The sequence below is a fragment of the Magnolia sinica genome, chromosome 17 (assembly GCF_029962835.1).
Source record: "Magnolia sinica isolate HGM2019 chromosome 17, MsV1, whole genome shotgun sequence".
Lineage (NCBI taxonomy): Eukaryota > Viridiplantae > Streptophyta > Magnoliopsida > Magnoliales > Magnoliaceae > Magnolia > Magnolia sinica.
In genome coordinates this window covers 19543978-19571065 of record NC_080589.1, presented here as the reverse complement: position 1 = coordinate 19571065, position 27088 = coordinate 19543978, and the positions used below count along the sequence as shown (strand labels likewise).

General features: G+C 40.2%; 1 protein-coding gene across 4 annotated transcripts; it reads left to right on the top strand.

Annotated features, from left to right (window-relative positions):
* The first annotated feature begins 429 nt into the window (after positions 1-429).
* LOC131230390 (vesicle-associated protein 2-2-like) lies at positions 430-26697 on the top strand. Of its 4 annotated transcripts, none has more exons than XM_058226292.1 (9): positions 441-678; positions 800-859; positions 4253-4323; positions 5114-5195; positions 13928-14043; positions 14110-14292; positions 21843-22013; positions 24069-24146; positions 25944-26697. In XM_058226292.1, the coding sequence occupies exons 2-9, from the start codon at positions 811-813 to the stop codon at positions 26052-26054; spliced, it is 861 nt and encodes a 286-aa protein (XP_058082275.1). In that variant the 5' UTR covers positions 441-678; positions 800-810; the 3' UTR covers positions 26055-26697. The 4 variants fall into 4 exon arrangements, with proteins under 4 accessions (XP_058082276.1, XP_058082275.1, XP_058082274.1 ...); XM_058226291.1 differs by having other exon boundaries at positions 442-665; positions 803-859; XM_058226290.1 differs by having other exon boundaries at positions 442-665.
* Positions 26698-27088: the final 391 nt, after the last annotated feature.

Here is a 27088-nt window from a genome sequence, read left to right as displayed (position 1 = left end):
ATCAAGAGCCATACGCAGCCAGAGTATCAAATAACTATAGAAGGACCAAATCCAATATCCGAAGACAGAGAAGGTCTCGAGTCGTCGGTTGGTTTACTTACAAGCTAGGTCCAATCAGAAGGTAAATCCAAACCTTTCGTCTTTATACAAAATCCAACTGTCGAATAGATTTTTCTCATCATGAAAATCACTTTTGAAAAATATTAAAAACATCCACTCATTGAGAAGACTGCACTTGTGTTTTCATATTTTTCAACGGTTGGAAATTGTTTTGTTTTGTGTGTCCTATTTGATGAGTAAATAGGGATGAATTTTTGATGCTATGATCTTTATATGTGGCCCACCTATTTGAAGGGTTGGATTTTACATGCATATAATTGATTGAATTTTAATCTGGGTGGATTGTAAGTTGTGGTCCAACCGGTTGGACTTGAGAGCTCCTACTGAAAGAAGACGAATGAGCCAACGGTCAGACGCGGCTCATTTTTGGAAATCTCAGACTCGTCTCATTTTTACTTCTCCCTCTTCTTCCTCACATCCATCGCCCTAGGGTTTATCGCTCGCCAGCAAACCCCTTTTTCGTCCTTTTTCTCTTCTTCTTCGATCTTAAAATCGCTTCTGTTGCTGAACGTTCTGAGTCGACTCGGAGTTCTGGACTGGACTCGGTTAGTCTAGAATCTACTGAGTTCTTTTTTTTCTCTGGTGGTGGATTTTGCAGGTTGACTGACTGGTTTGGAATTTTTGGTTTTTTAAAATAATAATCTTTTTCGTGGTTTTGATTTTCTCATTTCATGTGCAGAAGAAAGAATCATGAATCCCGAGCTTTTGGAAATTCAACCTAAGGAATTGAAATTCGTGTGTAAGTGCTCGGCCGAGTCCCCCTTTTTTTTTTTTTGTAATTATTCTTTATTTTGGTTCCTTTATTGTAATTATCATTTTTACCCTTTGCAGGAGTAGGGGTTTATTTTTATTTATTTATTTATTATTATTTTTTAAATGCTGGGAATGTTGAATTAGAGGGAAGTGGAGGATGATCGGATACATTGGAAACTACCATACGTTTGGACGCGGATTGGGTACTACCCTGCCCGTGCCTAGCTAGGAACGGACATGGGCTCTGAGGGGCCATTATTGTGTATTGGTTTTATCCACACTGTCCATCCATTTTTCCATATCATTTTAGGGTACAAGTCCAAAAATGAGGCAGATCCAAGGCTCGAGTGGACCACACCATAGGAAGCAGCGGTGATAATGAGACCGACCGTTGAAACCTTCCTAGGGTCCACTGTGATGGTTAATTGCCATCCAACCTGTTCATAAGGTCACATAGACCCGGATGACACAAATATCAGGTTGATACAAAACTTCAGTGGTCCCCAAAAAGTTTTCAATGGTAGACGTTTAATCTCCACTGTGTGGTCCACTTGAGCCTTGGAACTGCCTCGTTTTTGGTACCCGAAAATGATATGACAAAATGGATGGATGTTGTGGATAAAACCCATGGATCACGGTGGCCCCTCAGAGTCTGTCTGTTCCCAGCTAGGGCCCGGTGGGGTAGTACCCAATCTGTGTCCCATACGTTTGGGCTGTGTGCCCCAATTGTGATGCGTATGTGGAATTCAAACCATGGATATGGTGGGCCTCTTTTGCTCACCGTACATTCCAAGAATCACCCTGATCGAGAAATCTGGCGGGACATGGCATAGGGAGCAATGTACAATCATGCCTAAAACCTATATATTCACTTAGTTTGACTCGCCTGGGTTTTTGGAATGTCTTGAGTTTTGGTGTTTCACTTCATCTTGGTGGGGCTCACCTGATGATCAATTGGATAGCATATACGCAACATGGCGGACCCCGCATTCCATCTGGAAGTTTCTATGGTGGGTGTCACCCTCCCTGTTGGCCCATATTGTTCCCCTAGGCATGGCCCACGGCTCACCTAACCTGATTCATGGATCAGGCTGGATTTTGGGATCTAGGCTTAGCATTCCAGGTTGCATCTCTAATGGACAGGTTGGATGGCACTCAAATGTCATGATGGGCCCCACACAGCTTGAACATATGGTAATTATTGTAAGTTCCAATATATATGACCATTCTCCTGATTTAGTGTGAATTAAAATGAGTGATCATACACACCTTTTCACAATAGCAATGCATGAAATGGTATCCGAGCTGTTGGAAAGGTTAGGCATACCTTGAAGATCAGCGCACACAAAAGTCAGGCTGATCCGTCCATCAGGTGGGCAGCTGGTAAACAACGCATGGCCCAATGGATTTACTCAATATACACAAGTGGCTTACCTGATGTTTGTGGCTGATAATCTTCAACATGGGACTAGCCTTTTTGACGGCTCAGATGTCGTATGTGAAAGGCGGGCATTAGCTTTACCATCTCATTTCATCTTTTTTTAGTTTGGTCCAGCAATGCTACAGGTGTGACCCACTCTTAGAAATCTGAACCATTGATTTGGTGTGCTCCATCGTTGTATGGGCTGTGATTTGTTATCTCCCCTATGATATGATCCTTGCCATCCGTTGAAAATGGGCAATTACAACTGGTGATCTACATTTGATTGGGGCCTGTCTGTATGTAAAGGATCATAGGACGGGATGTTTTTGGGGTATCTCCCATCCACCTTAGGGCCCACCACCTAGCATGCATCACCAAAAGGTGGGCTGTGCATGTAGATTATTGAGCTCAACAAATGGTCAATTGGATGTTGTAGTATATCCTCCAATGGGTGGAGACTTTTGGGTTATCTCCCTTACACAGTAGGCATGTCACGTGATCAGATTGGATCACCAAATGGCGGGCCCCAAGCTCACAGCTCATTGGCTGAACAAAAGTGCTTGATTGAACATTGTTTATTTCCTCGATGGAAGTGATTTTTTGGGGTATCTCCCATCCGCCTTGGGGAAGGAGGCCCCGTACCATTCTCTGGCTAGGTAAATGCTCAATTGAAGTATATGGCATTGCTGGCGCAATCATGGTTTGAAGACTCGGTTTCCTCATCTTATTGTTTGAGCCGTAAATATGGTACTTAATGGGTAATATGTATTATCTGGACGAGATTTTGAACCATGGTCTTGCTGGATTGCTTTGTACTTGAGCAGGGCCAATGGGCACCATGTCAGATTTTTTGAAAGATTATAAAAAAATAAATAAATACAAATCGACATGGTGCCCATGGGCCCTGCTTAAGTCCATTTCATTTCGTTTTCTTCTTTCCTTCTTTTTTGGCTGAGAAGAGTGCATGTTTTGCAATGTTTTGTTTCTTTGCCTGGCAAAAACATAATCCATTGCAAAATTCATTTTGATTTGTGCAATGCAAACAAGTCCTTAATATGTTTTGCTAATCCATTGAAATTCAATATATTTATTAAGTTGTTCCTCGTTGTTATTGTTGTCAGATGAGATGGGCCCTTATTTGGAGTGGTAACCAACAACTTGACAACTAAACTATATGAGAAATGTATCCTAGTTGCCGCCACTAAAGTCTGCTGCCTAAAATCCCTACCCTTGCACAAATCATCATCATAATGTAAGCCTTATCCAACTGATTGGGTTCGGCTACACGAATCCTGTTATGCCATTCTGTTGTAACAAGGGCCATATCCTTAGCTAAACCATACGTCATCAAGTCTTTTCTTTCTACTACAACCAATGTCCTTTGGACCTTCCCCTTACCCTTCAGGGGCCTTGAACTAGAACCAACTCTTTGTAACCAGCGTAGTTCTCAGCCTCTGTTGCACATGGCCAAACCATCAAGTCTTCTTTCCTTCCCCTTATTACCTATTGCCTATTGGTGCAACCTAAGCTTCCTCGAATCCATTCATTCTAATTCTTCCTCGTCTTGCCACTAATCCATCAACGGCCTCATTTCAGCTGTGCTCATCTATGCACATGTTGTTCCTTGACTGGTCAACATTTGATCCCATAAAGCATGGCTGGTCTACGCTAATGTTACAATTAGCCTAGGGAATTACAATAATGCCACTACTCAACAGATCTCTTTCATCATTAATCAAGTGTTGGGATGTAACCTGTAAAATGTGTGAGTGCTCTTAATAGATGATCTATTTTAGTTTGCCAAAATATCAGTCTTCTAATTTTCAAAGGACAGTATGCATTTTTTCTTTATCTCAATCAGGTTTGTGTATGGTAATTGTCAAATTCTGCACCATCTTTCCCTCATGGTTTTTACTTCAATGTGAGTCTGACAGATTAAAAAATCATTTTTGCTAGTTGAATTGAAGAAACAATGTCATTGCTCTGTGCAACTTGTCAATAACTCCGACGAATATGTTGCTTTCAAGGTGAATACTCTTCCATTATATGCATGATTTTCTTTTAATATGTGATTACAAGAAAGTATTCATTTCCAAAAACTATGAAGTTGTGGTAACAATCTCTTACTATAGCCAACATTTTCTCGTCAAATTATGTGGTCTCATATGCCTAAATTTGGTTCACATAAATTAGGGTGAATTTGATGCACTATCAGATTGAGTTGCAGTTGTTAGTCTAATAAAGTGGAAATAACCAGATGGGTTCAAGCTCGTAGCTCGATGGTAGGTAGGGTGCATTTCAACATTAAGGTCTTGGTTTCGAACCCAGCTTACCCGAAAAGGAAAAAAAAAAAAATCATCTCCACTTCCTTCCTTAGCATTCAGACTGAGGGTGTTGACCCTGACTTGCAATTATATTACTTGAAATTGGACTTGGAAGAAAACTAACTACAATTTGAGGCCTTCTAAGTTTCTAACCCACTACAAGCAGTAGGAAACATCACTAACTTTTATGAGTCCTTCGATTTAAACTGAAACTGATTGTATGCTATTCAACTCGCTTCCACATCCAAACACAGCCTTATTGTAACTTAATTTTATCTCTCTTGTAACGTTGTTACCAACCTGATCTTCATGCTATACTGTAGATGGTAATGAGCTCTTGAATAATTGGGTGTTATAGATTTAAAAAAAAACTTTTCTCCATGTTTTAGGTGTCAAACATCTCTCTCTCTCTCTCTCTCTCTCTCTCTCTCTCTCTCGTATTTTCTAGACATGAGCTTGATGGTGAGCCATTTGAATTGTGTCCTATTGGCAGGTTAAAACTACTTCTCCAAAGAAATATAGTGTCCGCCCAAACACAGGCATTGTTTTACCAAAGTCAACTTGTGATTTTACAGGTAAATGTTTCTCTCTGTTGGGGTGTGGGCCGTGTGGCCCAATTTGTATGCCTCATGAGTTTGTTTCACAATATATATGTTCCAGGCTAAGCCACCTTCTTGTGCTTAACTCATCCTTATTTCGACCATGCATGCATGTAACATCTTATTCCTTATTCCCAACCTGTTATCAAATAGAAATGAGCATTGGGATCTGAAAATTGCCACAACCTGGTATGCTAAATTTAAATGGCACCTTCTCGACGATCCCATAGTTATTTTAGATTCTCTCTAGGCTTTATTTCCTTATATTTCAATAAATAATTTTTTTAGAGCCTTGATTTTTTTTGGCTTGTTGAGTTCATGGTATACAAAAACGGTCATGTAATGGCTGTAATGTAATGGTAACGGCCATAACTGTTACGTGTTACGTGGGTGAAATGGCCGTTACAGAAATAATGCCCTTATCGGCCCCGTAATGGTTCCATAACGGTCTCAAAACAGATTTTTTCAAAAAAATAAAAAAGGCTGTTATGGGGGCTGTAACGGTAATGGTGGTGGCCGTTACGGCCACTGTTACTGTTATGGAACACCTTGCTTGAGTTTGATTTCTGTTTCTCGGATACATCCGCATCCATGTCTATTTAAAATTGTCTTTGATGGATTTGACTAAAATCTTCACGTGTTAGTGGAGAATTCAAGATTTGAATGAGAAGAACAAAGTTGGGCAAGTAATTGATGGAATCAGATAGTGTCATGGCTTGAAGTAACGAAGGGCAATCACATTAGGGGTTTTGGAAGACAATGGAGCAATTGATGGCTGAGGGCCACGATAAACCATGTTTCCAAGCAGGAAAGAAGAGAAACCAGTGGATGCTTAAAGTTGAGTTTTTCATACTTTCTTATTGGAATGATGGATACCTTATGTTCTTTGTCAGAATGCTATGAATGGAGAAGGAATATGAGAATGTGATTGGGTTGCAGCTGAAGAAACAAAGTGTTTTAGGGAACACTGTCAATGCACTGAATGCATCAATGTTGACGGATTGGACAACCTTTTTCTAATGGACTGGAGTTTGAGTTTAGTTTTTAGCAGGTGCTGGTGGGGTCATTGCTTGAAAGAATCAATGACAATGATGCTTGTCTGATGTTTTGCAATTGTTGTTCAACCTGATGAATTACGATGGAATGCTTGATGGCTCAATGGGCCAGACCATAATTACCTGAATCCGTAGTTCAACCTTTTCATATGCAAATTGGTAGCTCGCACTTTTGTTACTTTTGAAAATTCTTCAGTTTGGTAGGCTCATTTAGTTTTTGTTGATTTGTAGTTCGGGTTCACCTAGTTTGATAGACTAGTAGTTCAACGTAATTCGATCCAATTCGGTCAAGTTTCTGGATCTAGGTGTAACATCAGATCGATGCTTCTCCCGCTGGTGGCACGGTACTGTGCATCCCTCCTTCTAGAAGAAATATGACGGATGAGGAGGCAGATGGATTTATGTGGTTGCTGGATCGCATTCATGTCGTTTCACCTTCCCTGGGAGTAAAATGATTTGATGGTTTGGCACTTGGAGAAGTCTGGATGCTTTATGGTTACAGCTTGCTCGGCAGGTCCCAGATGGTAGCTAGCATTGGTTGCATGCTGTTCATATGATCTTACGGGGTCCCCCTCCCAAGGTTGCAGCCTTTGCTTGGTCCGTGGGGACGAACTGGTGCTAATGGTTGACAACCTCCAAAAGATGGTGTTTCCTACCTGTTGTGTAATGTGTATGTGGGAACTGGGAAGTGGAGACGGTGGACCATTTTCATTTATTGCTTCTTCTCTTAGAAGGTTTGGGATAGAATCTTGGCAGTGGTGGGCATGTCTTGGGTTATGCCAGGGATTATTGTAAGCTCCTCTTTGCATGGCACGAGAGAAGGAATGGGAAGGAGAGAAAGATCTGGAGGTTAGCTCTTTTGGTGATTGTTTTGGGAACAACTGTGGGTCGGAACAGGATGTCTAGAGAGCAAGACTTGATGTCATTAGTTGGGCTTCTTGTCTTAGGTATTTTGGCCAAGAAGTTTGGCATTTGCTTTTGGTGTTTGTTTGTGCTATATGGGGAGAAAGAAACAACTGGAGTCTCGGGAACAACTGTGGGTCGGAACAGGATGTCTAGAGAGCAAGACTCGATGTTAATTAGTTGGGCTTCTTGACTTAGGTATCTTGGCCAAGAAGATTGGCATTTGCTTTTTGGTCTGTAGTTGTAAAGATTCTTTGAGCTTTTGCGCCATTTGAATAAATTTTTGTAACCTTTGTAAAATAAAATAAAATTCATACAATCAATTGTCCAAATTCCACACATCCATTAACTCGAGGTTAGGAACATTCAATCAATCTTAAATGTGGATGATGCAGCATCTACAATGGGTCCCATAATTTGGACAGTTTAACTTGAATTAATGTATGCCATGTGTAAAATTCCTATCATGATTGGTCAAAGCGTAGCCATGCACACTTCTCCATCACTCTGCTAGATTGTACACTTTCTTAGATCCAAATGCGTATGCTGCCCTTATACTTTGCCATAGGATAAAATACTCTACCAGGTTCTACCATTTTTAAGTGCATGTGTTGTCGTCGCTGCCCATGTTGAAAGTTTGAGTGCTTTTGCTGCCCCTATCATTTGCCATAGGATTAAACATTCTGCTTCTGTGTAGAAATTTTGAATGGACGTCCTGCTTATATCATCTATGAAAGGATCAAACTTCTACCAGTGCACAAGTTTTGAGTGCATGTGCTTCCGGGTAAACACGTTTTAGTGCTTATGTTGCACTGTACTCCACCGCAGGATTAAGATGTGCTTTCTCGCGATGAGTGATAAACTGAGGACAAACTGCAAATCAAACTGGTGTGACGTAATTCGCTGATGATCACCAACGTTAGGGAAATCAAATTGTGATTCAGGTCATTTGACATGAATCACAGTTTGAGGGGATATCCAGTAATTTATGTAGTTATGAGCCGGACTCGTTGTTGGTAATTGCCCAAAAATCACAGAGATTCAAAAGGACTACTGTTGTTTCATTAAGAGAGGGGAATGCCATTTATATGCGTTGATTACAATAAGAAAGCAAAAAAGAAATCGAGGGTCGTTTAAGGAAGAATTCATTGAAGGGTGCAAAGAAGGGAGGAATATGAGGAATCTGTCCAAGCAAAGAATTCTTCGAAACTTCGAGAAATTCCTCGCCAGATGGAAATGTCGATATTTATCCCTAGGTGGTTGTTTAACACTTATTAAGTCTGCCCTCTCAAATCTGCCTTTGTATTTTATGTCCTTATATTGGCGTCCATCTTCAGTTTTGGCTTCTATATACAAACTTAGACCTTTTCATGGCATGGAAAGGAGGATAAGAAGAGATTTCATCTTGTGGATTGGAATCGGGTGTGCAAGCAATTTAAAGAGGGTGGAGCAGGCATAAAAGACTTAAAGATGATGAACCGGGCCTTCCTAGGGAAGTGGACTTCGAGATTAGGGACGGAAAACGGAAGTCTTTGGAACAAGATTATTAAAGGCAAGTATGGTAGTTCGGTGGCTGGCTGGTGGACAAAAGACTCATCTACGTATAGGGCCTTGGCCCTTTCGAAGGGAATTCTCCATATGAAAAAAGAGATCATCAAAGGTGTTGGCTTCGAGTTAGGCAAGGGAGATAGAATTCGCTTTTGGAAAGACATATGGGTGGGAGATATGCCTCTTAAAGAAAGCTTCCCGAACATGTTTCGTCTGGCTCCAAATCAAGACATATTTGTGGCTGACTGTTTTTCTGTTTTGGCTGGTAAGACAGAGTGGAATCTGCTTTGTAGAAGGAATCTCGAAGATTGGGAGATCCCTGAATTCATGAATCTACTTGACTGCATTTACAAATCTAGCCCAAATCAGGTGAACGCAGACAGGATCAAATGGAGATTGGAAAAGTCTTCCAATTTTACAGTTAAATTGCTTTACAATCAGATTCAATCCCACCACAATCCTATTCACGAGCATATGTCTAAACATGTCTGGTATTATTCGGCCCCTTCCAAGATAGTGGCTTTTGGATGACTGGTTGGAAAAGAGAAGATTCTGACGGTTGACAACTTGAGGAAAAGAGGGATGGTTTTAGCTAACATCTGCCTTTGTTGTATGGGGGAAGCGGAATCGGTCGACCACCTGCTTGTTCATTGTTCTTTTATTGCAAGTATTTGGGCTGATTTTGTTTCTCGATTCAGAATCTACTAGTGTCTCTCAAGCTCGGCGGATCTTCTCCTTTAAGCTTGGCATGGGATCAGAATAGGAAAGAAAAAGACTCAGATTTGGAGAATGGCTATCCTTGCAATTTGGCGGTCCGTTTGGGAAGAAAGAAACGGTAGATGTTTTAGGAATGTCTCAAATACCGCATAGTTTGTAGCTTCCAAAACAAAGTGTTTGGTGATAGAATGGGCCGCTTATGTAGATGCCTTAAAGGATGTTGATTTTCTTTTTCGTGGAGTTTAGTAGTTTCTGCTCTCTCAGCAGATCTTCGCTCCTATTTTTGTACTTTTTTCTCTTTCTTAATATATAAATCGTTACCTTTTTTTTTTTTTTTTTAAAGTGATTGAAAAACCAAAACCCACTAGCCTTTTTTTTTTTCTTTTTTTGAGGATGAATTTTATTCAAAGCCCAAGGTGCAAAAGCTGAAAAACAAGGTGAAAATGCAGAAAAAAACAGAAAGGGCAAAAATACAGCACCCCCAGCCCTAGATCAGGGGTCCCATTGCCTATTAAAAAACACCTTATATACAATATAAGCTGAAGAGTGGCTATTAATCTAATATCCTTGAAATGCATCTCGTTCCTTTCCCACCATATGCTCCAAAGAACAGCCAGCAAAGCAAATCGTCACTTCCACTTTTTGGAGGAAGAGGGGCTGCCCCCATGCCAAGAGAGAAAAAGCTTGAAGGCTGAAAAGATACTACCCCTAATCTTTGACACAAAGGAGCAGTGAATGAAAAAGTGCTCCACTGATTCTTCGCATTCCTTACACAACAAGCAGATGATTGGCAAGGCCATTCCTCGCTTCCGAAGATTATTCACTGTAAGGATTCTGTTTCGGCCTGCTAACCATGCAACCATTCTAACTCTTGTCATGTGAGTTCTGAAGAAACATGGATTTCGTTATTGCATGCAAGTGTGGAGACAGGCTGTGGGAGAATTAATCGATGGTTAGAATTCCACAACAGATGGCCATATGGATATCGTGTCATGGTCCCCAAAAGCTCCTTGTATTCATGCACAGAGTTCCCCATCTAGCAGTGCAATGGTGTAAGGAGAGAAGGAACACTAGCTCTTCTACAAATGAAGTAAGCTTGAACTCGTCTTCTTCAGGAGATTAATCAGGTACATCTGTTCAGAGCCGAACACTGCATTTTGATGCACAAGATCAATGGGACAAAATCAAAATCAGTGTTAACATTGATCGCTTTGCCTTTTGGGAATTGGGATATGACTTAACCACATGGTAGTCCACTAAATCAATGGTGTTGGTAGTTGTATACAAGTGCTGCATGTACAGTAGAGATGTTCTCTAGCAACTCATGGAACTTCGTGAAGTCCGAGCATCATATTAGGATTCCCCTTCTAGAATGGTTCAATTAAAATCGCATAGTTAGAAATGCATGTTGAACAAAATAAAAGATGAGGGATTATAGTATATGCAATTTGAAGCTTTGAATAGTATTTCTTTTTCAGTTCTAACACGTGGGTCACCATGCTTTGGTAATCTAGACCACTGGTCTGTTGCGTCCCACAGTGGATGGACGGTGCCTAGAAAATCTCCCCAGTAGAAGATCACAACCTCTTGAATTCTTGGCCTATAAAGATGGTTACAGAGAGAAATACAACGTCGGTCCACATTCAATTGAAAGTCCAGATGGTTAAGGATCTAGATTATTGAATCGTCCAAATTGAATATCTGGACCACTTTTAGGGTTCCGATTGATCTAATGGAAGATCAACAGTCCTGATGTGCCTTTTGGACCAAATCAGAGTGCATCTAGTTGCTTATTAGAGTTAGAATAAGTTGAACTCTAGTGTCCTTTTAGTATTTTCATCAAATTTCTAGTGGGTCACTTTTTTTTTTTTTGGCATCAAATGATATTGGAATGACATGAAATGATGAAATTGGTCCTATTCGATAGCCATGTGGTTGTGTTCACTCCCCAAGTATAGGGTTGTGATGTAGTAATAAACTCGGTAAGACCGAGGTCGAATCCCAAGGGACTGAAACCTATACGTTATCTGAAATTAGGTAGAAATAGAACTAGCCTAAGATGAAATTTAAATCAAATATAAATTGATGAATGATTGTGAGAGATTAATGAAAAACTTAAGAGAAATTAGAGATAAGAAACTAGGGATTCAGAGGATCCACTTGTAGAGATCAGGGAGATCTTATGCCTACTTCAAAATTCGTGGAAATTAAACTGAACTTCCTCTGATATAATTTAAAGAGATGAAAAGTATATGAATTAGAATGGATTCCATCACCAAACCATGCCTAGGAGAAAGTAAACAACAGAATTAAACTAATTACCAACCAATCAACATGCTATGAAGGTTAGGAAAGGTACTGTCATCCGACCTTGCCCAGGAGACAATGGTGAACAACAGGGCTTCCTGACGTCATAAACATAAAAAGGAAAAGAACATGCTCCAAGCTATCGCAGACCCATTGTAATTTCAGTCACAACAGACCATTAAAACTAAAGACATTCCCTTAAAATCAAACTAATATCAAGTTCAATTCAATGTAAATAAAAAGCACACACAAAAAGTCCTCCTATCACATTGCAAGCTTCACCTCTTAGCCCTAGCTAAGAGGTTTAGCCTAGAATAGACATGATTAGACTAATCCTCAAAAATAAAGAAAAAATAAAATTAAAAGAACTTCACTCCCTGTCTCTTCCTCTCTCTTGGCCTCCACGGCTGCCCACGCCAAGCTTGGATCCCCCCTACGGCCCTCTCTCTCTTTCTTCTTATAGGATCTTGTGTGCGTAGCCTTTACGCACAGCAGAAGACGGTGCGTGCGTAATAGAGCTTACGCTGGACGTTGGTGGGCCCCACTTCTTGGTGTCAGGTGAAAGATCCACGCCGTCCATTAGATTCTGCTCGAAAAACTATGTAGAATTGACTGGTTTTGGGTTAGATTCGGTGTGGCCCACGGAACGTTTCATTGCACCGTCCGTCTTCCGTTTGGATAAGAAATTCACACGATCGCTTGTATGGGACCAGAAAGGAATCATATCCAGGGTCTTGGCCATCCTCCAGAGCAAATGGACGGGTCAGATCATCTAATGGAATGATGGGTGGGGCCCACTGTCAAAACCCAGTGGAACACGTCCGTCACTGGACGTGCGAAACTTCTCAATTTGGATGTTTTGCGCAAAAAATCGGTGGGGTCCACTGTGATGCCTGTCCTAGAAATCCACTCCCTCCATCAGCTCCTGTACATAGTGTTGGCCAATGACCTCTAGTTTAAAGTAGATCCGACTTCAGGGTGGGCCACACGCTTAACCGATGTATGGACAACATTCACCGTTAAACATACAATTGGCTTCACGTATGCTTGATGCCATGCATGGCACATCTATTTACAAAATTGCCCTTCTCTTTTGTTATATCTTCTGCCGTCAGTATCTCCTGATTGCACCATGCAAATGACACAAAATTTCACTAGGATTTGTTATTTTTCATGCTCTTTCTAACGCCTAAGTTTGAGCCTTAATCGCTTCTGGATTGCCAAGATGCTCTTTAATGGCTAGCACTCTCTGATCTCTCTGTTAGGCCACTTCCACGAGGATTTAATGGCTGAAATTTGACGTGTACGGTTAATTTATGGTCCTCAGGCCATGTATGAAGTTTCGAGCCGAGTGGATGGTGAAAACCCTGTGATCTTGCATTCTGACTAACTTTCAGGCCACTTAAGCTTCAGTTTCTCAATTTTCTCGGATTTCTGGCGTGTATATCCATCGATCTCGGTTCCCTGGAGTTCATTCCTTGCTCTGGTGACTTCAGAGCGTTAAATCCATACTTTTAATACTCTTTTTCAATCAAAGCTCCTTATTACATCCTGCAACAAAAACACGATTAAATTATAATATTAGGCATTATCGTGTATGTAAAATCAGGCAGTAATCGGGGTCTAATATGCAATATTCGACCCTCAACAGGTTGTGACAGGATTCAAGGGTTTTTGGACAGTTTTCATATTATATTAATATTGAGTTATTTAGCAAGACTATAAGACATGAAACTCATTATCTTGCTTGGGTATTGAATAAAGAAAAATCATTCTTTGGATTTTTTTCTCCTTGTGGTAATGGTCAAAGAGGGTAAAGATCACTAGTTCAAGGCCAGTGGAGTTGTAGGGTTCATCCCACGCCCACTAAATGCAATATGGTGAATCCTTCTGTCTTAGATGGTTTGGATCACCTAACCCGCCCGTGTCAGAATAGAAAATCCATGTATATTGTGGAAAGCCTCACGTTGCGTTTCCTATGATTCCGACACCAATGCAAAAAGAACAAAAGATGAATAAGAGAAATACATAGTACGGGAGAAAAAAGTGCATAAAACTAATGGCACAGAGGTGAGCAGATACAGTGGTGTTTATCATGCGTTTACGTTGAACTCCACTGTCTAACGACATATTCCCTTCTGACAACTGATTATTCTCATGTTTTTTACTTTTTTGTAGTTACTATGCAAGCTCAACAGGCCGCTCCACCTGATATCCAATGCAGAGATAAGTTCCTAATCCAAAGCATGGTCGTTCCCTTTGGGACTACTGTGGAGGACATTACATCAAGCCTTGTAAGTATGTGAAGGTAATGTTGGCTTAGATTGTCTGCCGTGGTTGCTTACTCTTTCATTTTACAGTTCACCAAAGAAAATGGAAGATATATTGAAGAGAACAAGTTGAAGGTTATCCTTGTTAGTCTGCCCCATTCTCAAGTATTGCTGCCCATTAATGGAGCTTTGAAGCAAGATCCAGCTCATGAAACATCTACGTTGAGAGATCATCTATTGAGTGGAGATGAAAACCTTCCTCCTCATGTTGTTGTAAGAACTGTTCTCTATCGTGATTCATTTTTTGTAGCAGAGAACGCACATGGCTCTGATTTTGTTGCTTATTTCATGTTTTAGTTTTACAGTTACTGCATGACTCTATCAAGTGGTTCTCTTATATTAAAAGAACTTCATCTGTTTTCTTTAAAATAGAACTAGTGTTTGTTGGAGCTGAATTACTGGCGAAGCATTTTTGTCCAGAGGACCTAAACTCAGATCGATGTTGTCAAAATCCAAGGGGGCTGTGTGCTTATGTGATGGCATAACCGCATATGTGAAGGCATGAAAAAAAATAAAAAATGAAAAATTTGAACAAAAATGGAAAAACACGTAAAAAATACTACGAGTGAAGGGAATATTTTATTATTATTATCATTATTTTTATAAAATTTGATTAGACTACTAGACTATATCAATTCAACTAACAACTACTTAGTGAATGCATATATTAAAAAGCCTGAAAAAAACAACATATACATTTTATTGATGTCATTTTAAGAGAGAATGAGAATCTTAGAGTGTGAGAGTAAGAGAGTTAAGAGACTAGAGAGATTGAATGTATTAGCGGGAAAGAGAGAAAGTAATAGAGTTGTGAAGGGGGTAGGAATGTCTATTTATAGGCAAAAAGTGAATGTCGCATAGAGAGAGAGAGAGAGAGAGAGAGAGAGAGAGAGAGAGAGAGAGAGAGAGAGAGAGAGAGATTGCTGATCTTCATGCACTAGGCACAAATGCTTCACGTATGCTAATGTGCGCTGGAGCTAGAGAGAGAGAGAGAGAGAGAGAGAGAGAGAGAGAGAGAGAGAGAGAGAGAGATTGCTGATCTTCATGCACTAGGCACAAATGCTTCACGTGTGCTAATGTGCGCTGGAGCTAGGCTGTTCATATTACAGTTGGCAGTATGGATGTGTGACATGTGTCATGTCCTAAAGATTAGGCTGGAACCAATGATCAGGTGAACAATACATGCACATTGAATGATCTTTTTAATCATCTCATTTATTCATATATGTGCAAGCCACATGATATGTGGACTGGTGGGATTTTTGGGCTTAGGGACACTACGGGAAACGTGTGAACGTCCTGTATCACGCATACATGTGCCACATTTGCAAATGTGGTCCATTTGTGTTGGGAGCTTAAAGATGGGGTGTTTGGAATCATCATTCCTCTTTTTATAGCCATTTAAGCCAACTTGTATGCAAACTAGTCGAGTTAGATATCCTATCTAGCCATTGTATGTATGAAAATTTTAAGTGTAGAAATGCAAGCCATTTTTTAGGACACTTTTTCCCACGACCCCACAGAAGGCGTCAGTAAAAAAAACACTAAGGGCTTGTTTAGTAGCAACATAAGTGTAGTTCAAGACAACTATCCAGGTTAGGTCAGTGTTTGAAATATCAGTATTGTGTTACTTATCGCACCCTTGGGATATGGATATGTATCGGTTATCGCATGTGATATATCGGTTGGGTCGTGTAATGTATGTTGTTGTTGGAAACATGGGGTAACATTTGAAAATTGGTCAAATTTTAAAATGATACTTCAATGATTGTTAAAAAAGACTTCAATACACACTTATAAATCAAAATATTACAAAAAATAAGTGTATATAATAAGTTTTCTTTATATGGGGTCGTAATCGTCATCTAATTGAATTGATGCAAGTATATTCGAAGTCTATTCATATAATTTATAAATGTAAGAAGACGTGTGGAAACACAAGCAATACATTCAAAAGCAAAAGAAAAATCACTAGATTAGGTTACATACATGTTTGATTTTATATTTGGGCACAAAGATTGCAATCGATTTGCGAGAAATTAGGAAAATTTGAGTTTTTTTTTTCTCAATTTTCCGCAACTTGGCCCATTTCCTCCAAATCTCGAAATTGAAGCTCCCAATCCATGATTTCTCATGCAAAACATGAAAAATCATGGATTTGTAACAATATGTCATTGATCTAACATGGTTTACAGGAAAAAAAAAAAAGATCGAAAATAAAAAATGCTCACCGGATCGAACATGTGGGATATATCATGCTACTCGTGCATTTTGTATCGCACAGGTGGGATACAAGATATATCGTGGGATATATCGGCCAATATCGTTGATGCTTAAAACACTAGGTTAGGTTGGCCTAGACAAGGCTAATATAGGCTTAACTGTCTTGGACTAACTATTTTGATGCTATTTGTCAAGCAACTAGAATACGGATTATTTGATACATGTGGTGCATGTATGGATTTAAAACTTTGTACATATGGTGCATTTTTTGTTTTTTGAAAGATACTGATTTTATTAAAGCCAAGAAGGCAAAAAGGAAAACAAAGCAACAAGAAATGCCAAAAGAGAGATATAGAGAGGCACAAATAGCCAATTAAGGCACTCAATCCTTATTATATTGCAAAACCCTTTCAATAACCCTTTGTGAAGAATATCTTCTATTTTGGAATCAACGGTTATTCCTCTCATCCTAGATGGACCAAATAACTGCAAGGAGTGCTACTTTCCATTTGGATGATCTCTTGCCTCTTGGACCCCCCACGCATCATGAATGAAAAAGTCTAGCAATTGAGTTAGGCATCACCCAATTGACACCAAATGAAAGGATAATGTTGTTCTAGACTTCGCTCGTGAAGATGCAATGAATGAGAAGATGGTTGATAGATTTCGCATCCAAATAGTAGAGAAGGTAGATGTTGGGAAGAACTATAGCCCTTTTATGAAGGCTATCCACGGTCATGATCTTGTTCCTTCCAGCAAGCCATGCAAAAATTGCCGGTTTTGGGGGAGCACCATAGAACTAGACTGCACCTGTATGACTGCAAAGAGGTTGGATCATAGGACGGGAAATTAGAGAAAAGAATGATTTCACTGAAAAGCACTAGACTTAGCATAACACTAGTCCAGTGTGTCCTTCACGGCTAAGTTTAGCTGAAACCCTTGCAATCGGGAAAGGAGACGCACCAAGTCTTCAATCTCAACATCCGAGAGGTTTCTTTGGCAAGGAGGGACCTAGACACCCTCATCTCTTGGGTGCGAAAAGCAATAGTCTACCGAGACATCTGCAGAAGGAGACAACTTAGCCAACCTGAGGAATTTGATCTACGGGTGGAATCCACGCACCAGACATTATCCCACATCACTTGACCTGCATCTCAACCGAGAAACAAGTTCCTTCCTAGACCTTGGTGGTAATTCTTGCAATGGCCTTCCAAATATGGGAAGCACGACATAAGGAGGAATTTTTGGGCCATCTCATTGAGGAAGAGCCATATTTACCAACCACAATGGACTTCCGAAAGCTGTCTTCTTCCACCATCTAGACACGCTTACCAAAAGTGCCGAGTTGATCTCATCGAGCCTCTTGATTCCAGCGCCCCGGAATAGGGACGATAAACCTCTTTCCAGCTTAATTGGTGGAATTTGCCCAAAGTTGCTTTGCCCTACTAGAGAAGTCTCTCCTTGTCGATGTGGGAGAGGGCTAAAGAAGGGTAGTGAAAGAGGGACATGAAATACAAGGAAAGATTGGATAAGGATGCCTTAATGATAGTGATTTTGCCCCCTAATGAAAGTAATTTACTTTTTCGAGGTGAGTTTTCTTTCCAGTCTCTCAATCACCTTATCCAATAAGTGTCTAGTAGGATTGCCAATACAGAGGGGGGAGTCCTAGGTATGAGGAGGGAAGGGAATTAGCTCAACACCCAAAATTTCTGGCTAATGGAGACATGAATCTTGAGCATTTTGCTTTTGACTAGATTGATCCTCAAACCCCACCACTACTTCGAAGCATCGGATAATTTCCCAGAGATCATCCACCATGCCATTGTCAGCTTCACATAGGATGATAGCGTCATCTACGAATTGCAGGCAACTGACTTGATCATAAATATTGGGAACTTTAAACCCTTTAAATAGGCCCACAGATTGACCCCAAACTAGCATTTGACTGAGAGCTTCAAAAGACAATGATAAATATAAATGGGGAAAGGGGGTCCCCTTGTCGGAGGCCTTTTGAGGCTTTGAAGAAGCCAAAAGGGGATCCATTAATGAGGACCAAGAATTTGGCCATGGAACACAAGCCTTGATCCAACTTTTTCATTTGGTACATATGGTGCATGTGTGGTGCTTGAAAATGTATGCTGACACATGTGGCACATGCAGGGTGCCTGAGATGTATGGTGGCACATCCGACACTTGTGTGCTTGACTGTGTATGGTGGCACATGCAGTGCATATAAAACTTGGCACATGTGGCACATTAAGGGCATTTGAAGGTTGAATGCGACACATTTGCAGTGCTTGAAGATGAATTGTGGCATGGTACATTGACATATGTGGCTTGAGCACGTTGCACGTGCACCATAAATGAATTGTCTAGCATGTACCATAATGGGATAAGTAGTGTTCTGAGTATCGACCATGTTATTAATAATGTAGCCGATATTATTAATATCTCTGAGTCAGGGATACTGATAACACCGTAAGTTACCATTTTTCCAAGCATCGCGAGATATCGCTGGTATATCACCATTGTATCATGTGTATAAATTCTAGGAGTCAACTTGATGCAGGACAATTAACCACCTGCTCCAAAAGCTCGAAGCCCCAAATCACATGGGTCACCCACCCCGAGTGTGCCCCTGTATCCCACAAGTGACCCCACTCGAGCCCGGTGTGAAAACGCCCCTACATTAATCACCCTCGGTGAGAAGTCTCGAACACGAGACCTCCCACTCTGATACCAATTTGATGCAGGACAATTAACCACTTGCTCTAAAAGCTCGAACTGTTAGAGTATGGTGAATTAATCCCTTTATCTCATAGCCCAGGCCCCACATCTCATGGGTTAGGACCTCGGCCGAACCCCCCTCGTGGGCTCCAAATCACATGAGCCGCCCACTTTGAGTGTGTCCCTGCATCTCACGGGCTACTTCACTCGAGCTTGGTGTGAAATACGCATTAATCACCCTCGGTGAGGAGTCTCGAATACGAGACTTCCCCCGTGGGCCCCAAATCACATGGGTCACCCATCCCGAGTGTGCCCTTGCATCCCATAAGCGACCCCACTTGAGTCCGGTGTGAAAATGCCCCTGCATTACAACTTGTATCGGCAATATTATCATTGATACAAGTCGACCCCCTTTATCTGGACAACGTGAGTGTGTTATTCGGTTCAAAATCGAAAAAGAAATCAAGTTTTTTTTTTTTTTTTTTTTTTCATTTTTTTTAAAATTTGAAATTTTAATTTTAATTTTTCTATATCTAAGTTGGGTAGTGGATTTCGGTCATATCCATTCCTTATGAATTGAATCTCCCTTTTGGAGGAGAAATTGAGAGGGGGGAAATGTGAGTAAATACTATGAAAATTAGAAAAAATTCAAAATAATAGATATTTGATTTTTTTTTTTTTTTTTTTTTTTTTGGGGATTTGGTTAGGGAGTGGATTTCGACCACCCCTCTCTAGTTTTTGTGAATTAAATCCCTAATTCTGGTGGAAAAGTCAAGAATGGGAAAAATGTGCATAAATACTAGGAAAATAAGAAAAAAAAGGGAAATTCAATTTTTTAAAGATTTTTTTTGGGATTTGGTTGGGGAGTGGATTTCGACCACCCCACTCCAGTTTTTTGGGAATCAAATCCCTAATTTTGAGGGAAAAATCGAGAATGGGGAAAACATGTGTAAATACTACGAAAATCAGAAAAAATCAAAAAAATAGTAATTCGATTATTTGAAGTTTTTTTTTTTTTTGGATCTGGTTGGTGAGTGGAATTCAACCACTCTTCTATTTTTCAAAATTTTAAATTATTTAAAATTTGAAAAATGTAAAAAAAAATGTTATTTTATTTTATTTTTAAACAATGATATTATTTCATGAAAAGCTTATTCAAAATTTCTATTCATGTATGAATGTTGTTGCAATTTTTAATAAAAAGTTATTTTTTGGAGTTTAAAAATAAAAAAATTGTTTGCTTTAAAAAGTAATTATTTATTTCCTAATTATGTATGCATGCATGTAAGGATGATATATGTATGTGTGGATGTGTCATGTGTGCATTGATGGATGGATGCATGCATGGATGGATGTGTTAGTGAGTATATATGCACGAAAGGATGGATGGATTAGTGTATGCATGCATGCATGGATGGATGGATGGATCATTTATGTGTATGTATGCATGGATGGATGGATGGATCATTTATGTGCATGTATGCATGCATGGATGAATGGATATTTGGATGAATGTTTGAATGGATGGATGGTTGGAATGGTTGGTTGGATGGAGGGATGGATGGTTGGATGTTGGATGGATGGTTGAATGAATGGATGAATGGTTGGAATGGTTGGTTGGATGGATGGATGGATGGTTGGATGTTGGATGGATGGATGGATCATGTATGTGTGTATGTATGCATGGATGGATGGATCATGTATGTGTGTGTATGCATGGATGGATCATGTATGTGTGTATGCATGCATGGATGGATGGATGGATCATGTATGTGTGTATGCATGCATGGATGGATGGATGGATCATGTATGTGTGTATGTGTGTATGTATGAATGTATGTATGCATGGATGGATGGATGGATCATGTATGTGTGTATGCATGCATGGATGGATGGATGGATCATGTATGTGTGTATGTATGAATGATTGTATGCATGGATGGAACACGTATGTGTGTATGCATGCATGGATGTATGGACTGATTGTGTATGTGTGTATGTATGCATGCATGGATGGATGGATGTTTGGATGAATGGTTGAATGGATGGATGGATGTTGGATGGATGGATGAATAATGTATGTGTGTATGGATGAATGTATGCATGGATGGATGGATGGATGTATGGATGTATTAACGCAAGTATATATGAATGTATAATACACTATGTATGCATGCATGCATGGATGGATGTATGACTTCTTTTATTATTTAGAACAAAAAACTTTATTGTGTTCCTATTGATATTATTGGTATGAAATGAACTCATTTTGGTTACCATCACACTGTTTTTTATGACAACACATGCTCTAGGCCCCTATTAAATAGAAACTTATTATGTATGGTTCTTCCTTTTTTTTAAAAAAAAAAAAATAAATAAATTAAATTTTAAATTCTCAATTACGTAAATGTGTATTTTAGCAACTCCTGAAATTTCACTAAAAAATTCCACCGTTTACCCCATGTTTCCCTAATGTTTCCCTCAGTCAACAATACATATCCGGTATTGACGATATCGATACATGTTTCTGTGTACCCCCTGGTCAGCAGTACATGTAATGATACCAATACTATGAATACTCTGGACAAGCAAGTCTCAAGTTTTTTAATTTTTAATTTTTAATTTTTTTAAAGGAGCAAAGAGGCTCTCCAACTGTCAAAAAGAGAGACCAAGTTGTCATCACTTTTCTTGGTTCTTGTGAGGGAAAAAAAGACAATATGGACAGGTTATTCCTAGACTAAGTAGTCAAGGACTGAAAATTTGCTGCTACCATACAGCTCCTACCATGAAACATATGCTTCTTTTCATGACAGGTACCTAAGCATGTCGAGCTAGCTAAGGATGTCGAGGCAGCTAAAGATGTTGAGTTAGCTAAGGATGTTGAGGCAGCTAAAGATGCCGAGCTAGCTAAGGATGTCGAGGCAGCTAAAGAAGTCGAGGAGTTGAAAACAAAGCTAAATGAATTGGCAGCAAAGATACACGAGGTGTGTTAGTCATTTACTCAACTCTCAGTGTTTCGATGGGAGGATATTTGGTTTTGTTTGCTTCATCTGCAAAATAGCTTGTGGGAAGGAATTCAGTTGTTTCAGTCTTTAGGAAGGGAGAGGAATGCTGGGAATTGTTCGATTTCTTTGATGCTATGAGCACACCTTTGCTGGAAGTAGCTGGAGACTTCCATCTCTGGCCTAACAAGATGCCATGCTCCTGTTATCATTGGCCCGCATGGATGAGAGCTTTGTAGAATACATGAGCACACCTTAGCTGGATGTAGCTGGATACTTCAATCTCTGGCCTAACAGGATGCCATGCTCCTGTTATCATTTGCCAGCATGATGAGAGCTTGTAGAATATATGAGTTCTGGTGACTGCCATGTTATTGGTTTTTACTCTCTCTTTGGTTCTTTTTAACGAAAATTTAAGTTTTAAGGAGCAAGAAGACTTGCCAATTGGGGCCCATTTGGATGCAACTTCCGCAAAAGGGGTTGTCCTGCAAAAGCAAGTATGCATCGACTTTGTCGGTCTATTTTCCGAAAAACAATCCGTTTGGTTTTCAGCAAGTGGGCTTTTTAGTGCTTGTTTTTATGAGTGGGGGATCAAAACTGAGTTTGCAAAAGTGCATCCAAATGCACAACACGAAAAAGCGGGTTAGCTCAAAACAGTGTTTAGGTGTCAAATGCTCCTTTTGAGGGTGCAGCCAAACAGGCCCCAAGAATAATACATTGCCTAACCCGTAATCCAGGGTGCATTTGGATGCACTATGGAAATGAGTTTCAATTACTAGTCTAATGAAGTGGAAAGATCCAAATTGCGATTCCTTTCCTTGCCATTCTAGTGAAGTGGAAGGATCCAAATCGTGATTCCCTTACCTGTCATTCATACCAAGAGACTTCGGCTCTGAATTGCAATTGTGTTTTTCTCAAGTAGATTTTGAAATGAATGTAGCTGTTATTTGAGGGCTACTTCTTCATTATGAATACTGGGAAACATCAGTACTTTTTGTGATTTTTTCTCAGTTAAGGTTATTCTCAATTCATTTCACTTTGTGCAACAAATGGATGGTATGATGGGTCCGGTAAAACCAGAAAATGGTAGGGACCTTTCTCCACAATCCACGTGTGATGCAGGACAATCAACTACTTGCTCTAAAAGCTCGAACTGTTAGAGTATGACGAATTAATCCCTTTATCTTATAGCCTAGGCCCCACATCTCATGGGTTAGGACCTCGGCCGAACCCCCTTCGTTGGCCCTAAATCACATGGGCCACTTAACCCGAGTGTGTCCCCGCATCCCACGGGCTACCCCACTCGAGCCCGGTGTGAAATGCGCATTAATCACCCCTGGTAAGGAGTCTCGAACACGAGACCTCCCCCGTGGGCCCCAAATCGCATGGGTCACCCACCCCGAGTGTGCCCCTGCATCCCACAGGCGACCCCACTCAAGCCCAGTGTGAAAATGCCACTGCATTAACGTGGCATGGTTGCATATCCTGCAGGACTGGCCATTTAGCTGTCCTAACTGTGGATGTCAAATGGTTTTAAAAAACACTTCGATAGGACGATCGTAGTCATTCAATCACAGCCTTCAAACTGGTGGTAGATAAAAGAAGTGGTTAACTGACCACATTCAGTGCAGAAGTGCAAAAAGAGTTACAGATTGGGTTGTCCAGTAGGTATGGTTTTTTGAACTGTGGATCATCCACGATAAGGCTGACTAGATGGAAAGTACTGATTGATATGCTAATAAGCTATATGCACTCATGGAGAGAGGGCTCTCCACATTCCATTTCTATCATCTGTGCCGCATTATTACCTTTGCACCCAAATGCAGCCTGGAGTTGGTAGATTTACACAAGGGGCTACTTGTATGTAGCATTCCACAATGCATCCACGCTCCACCTGTTTCCACATTGTGGGAGGAGTTTCCAGCTTCATCCCGTGTCAGTGCAGTAGGAATTAGATCCCAAGGTCCTTGCTCATCATATTCGTATCCATACTGCTGTTAATATAAACAGATTTGAGAAATGTCAAATTCTTTGCAGGCAGAGAAGACCGTCACCAGCCTGACAGAAGAGAGGACCACCGCCATTCAAGCAAGGGATATGTTACAACAAGAACTCGTAAGAATTTGCAGTTTCTTAATTAAAATCAACCTTTTCTTGTTTTCCACTCCCTTATGAAGTAGGGCTTTGTTACGAGGATGCTAACACCGAAATATGACATGCACTTGTACAACATCCAGAGTGCTATCCAATGTGCCCCATCATTTTTTTTTTGAAGGATCAATGTGCTCCATCATGGATTGGCTATCGCCCAAAAATCTCACCAGCTCAATGATCCTAACTGCTTGAATGGAGGGGTTATCTTCATTGAATGTGAACCGTTGGTATACTACGCTTTTTTTCCCCTCCCTTCAAAACTTCTGTCATCAAATTGTTAGGATCATCTGAATGGTCTAATTTTGGGCTATGTTCCACTTCGATGTTGTTTTTTTTAAATATATATATATATATTAAAAAAAAAAAAAACTACGCGCACACCCGCACACCCACGAACACCACAATGGGTACTCAAACCCATGACTTCTGTGTTGAAACTCTTGTGAGTCTACAACTGAGCCATGAGTAGGGACTCATGTTCAACTTTGTTGTTATTTGGTGGAAATGCACACATCTAAAAATTCTGAAAAACATTTTTTTTCGTGGATACTCAATAATGGGGAGTACTTTGATACTCTGGCTGCATATGATGCTTGATATGCAGGCACATAGAAATGGCACACGTGGCATATATAGAACTCAAATTAAACTGACTAAATCGGGGAACTCACTGTCGTTTAGTGACAGTCTGAAAAATTATATTAGTTGAACAATCCCAACCTCTATTCATAGACACCTGTTTTCTAAATGAAGACAATTGGAATTTTTTTTTTTTTTTTTCATTTTTAATTGTCCAACAAATGTCCAGCAATCTAATAGTTAGATAACCATGTAAGAGTAATATTTTGTTCATTATACATCTATACTGGTTCCCATTTTTTGGATGGTTTTTTTTGAATCACTTGTATTCCTCACTCAGTAATTCCTAACTATCTGCATATCATCCATCACACTGCCAGAGTATCAAAATTTCTCCTCGATAATTCAGTTTCTGTTTTATTCTTTAAATTCCTCATTATGTGATAGTGTGATATCCACAACGGTGTATGGTTATTCCCAATTTTTGCTTCCGATCATCACTGGCAATCGTACTCCCAAGTTGATTTTGGACACCGATGAATTGAAAACCATTTTTTGCTATTCTATAGGAACAGCATCTGTTATTTGAAAGTTACCTTTTGAAAAAAAAAAAGAGGTCCATCTTTTATTTGAAAAGAGGCTTGCCTTTCTGCAAGACTCGCCGCCTTCTGCAAGCATCATGCTCTCTTCCACTCTTCCATCTCTGCTGTATGCAATGCACTTGCGCTGTGCAGGGTGATTGGGGACCCCTAACCTACGGGACCAGCGATTGGATGAGATGTTGCCAAAAAATCACAGGGATTGGACTATCGTAGTCACTTCAAACGGATGGCCATAAAATGTTAATCAAGAATAGAAACATTCCAATTCCATGGAGGGAATATTGGTCCAATCAGACAGGTAGGACAGCTCAATAACAGTGATCTATGGCTATGGTCCATCTTCATATTGGACCCACAAAATCAACTGTCTTTGATCACCTCAGATTTGTGTCATGTGGACGATGGAGATTGTATGGAATAAGAGAGCCCAGCTTGTGCTCAAGGTGGCGACCCTTGCCATTGTTTTCCCATTAAAAAATGTGATGTAAATGTTGGCAAATAGGCGACCCTTTTGAGATTATAACTCGCTTCCGTTTTTTTATTTATGCTCTGCACATTCTGCTTTTCTCCCTCGCAGGCATTGGCAAGAAAGAAGAGCAATGTCCAAGTTCGGGTCGGTTTTCCCCTTCTGTTTGTGTGTCTCGTTGCTCTCATCAGTGTGATAACTGGGTACTTTTTGCACACATAAGACCCATCTGATGGCTGGGCCGCACCGTCCGTCTCGGAATCTAGGTGACAGGAGCATGTCCAGAGTCTTGTTAGTGATGGTAGAAATTTAGAAGAAAAGGATCCTCAGTCTTAGATTAGTTACAAGGGGAAAACTAACTGGCGCGAGTGCACTAATTTTCTTATCCGTTACACTGCACTCAAATGGGGAACATGGCACAGCGGACAAAGATCTGGAATGTTCGTTCATCAGTTCCACTGTGGATGGATGGACCACTCTTCTCAAATCACATGGATTATATTCTTGCTTATCCAGCAGGCTGACATTTTCACTTTCAGTGCTGTCTAATCTTACCTGCTGTCCGTGTTCAATCAACTGATCAAAGGGTTAATAGCCTTCGATGTACTATGACTAGACACCGGTGTGGCCCATCCAACAAATGGTGCAGATCATGTACCTCTATGCCACATGTCCAGTTTGAGTGCTGCGCATCGGACGGCAAAAATGGTGCACTGCTTTCCAGTTAGGTTTTCTTAGCTAAATGCATGTTGTTTGTTTGTCAGATTATTTTGGTGATTTAGCATGTTATATGTAAAGTGAACTAATTTCTTCAAATAAAGATGAAATTAAAAAGAAAAAATGTTTTACTTTTCATGCAAACAAACCTATGTTCTTCGAATTAACAGTTCTTTTTTCTTTTTTCCTTTTTTTTTTTGCCCCCCTTTCTTTGCGTGGCTCGAATCAGTATTATTACATGTGGTCCCCACTTTTTCATTATTATGTACTGGTTTGATGGGCCCACTGTGGATGGACATCACTGCAAAAACCATAGTTCAAAAACCCAAAAACTCGACTCGATGTTCTGCTGGGTCAGGTTGACTCGAAGACTCAACGTGACCCGACTCGACTGGACTCAATATTTATTAATTGCAAGTCCAAAACACTGAATGGTAGTTGATTTTTAAATTTAGTTAGAAATAGACTAATCTAACTGCAGTGTGCTCCATATTTCACTGGCTAAGTGCGCCTCATCTCTTGCAGGGGTTGTATGTTTG

What these genes read in the sequence shown, in the direction of transcription:
- LOC131230390 (XM_058226292.1), top strand. Translation starts at nt 811, where the DNA reads ATGAATCCCGAGCTTTTGGAAATTCAACCTAAGGAATTGAAATTCGTG. An exon ending in TAAGGAATTGAAATTCGTGT is followed by an intron (nt 860 to 4,252) that starts GTAAGTGCTCGG and finishes CATTTTTGCTAG; the next exon opens with TTGAATTGAAGAAACAATGT. An exon ending in GTCAACTTGTGATTTTACAG is followed by an intron (nt 5,196 to 13,927) that starts GTAAATGTTTCT and finishes ACTTTTTTGTAG; the next exon opens with TTACTATGCAAGCTCAACAG.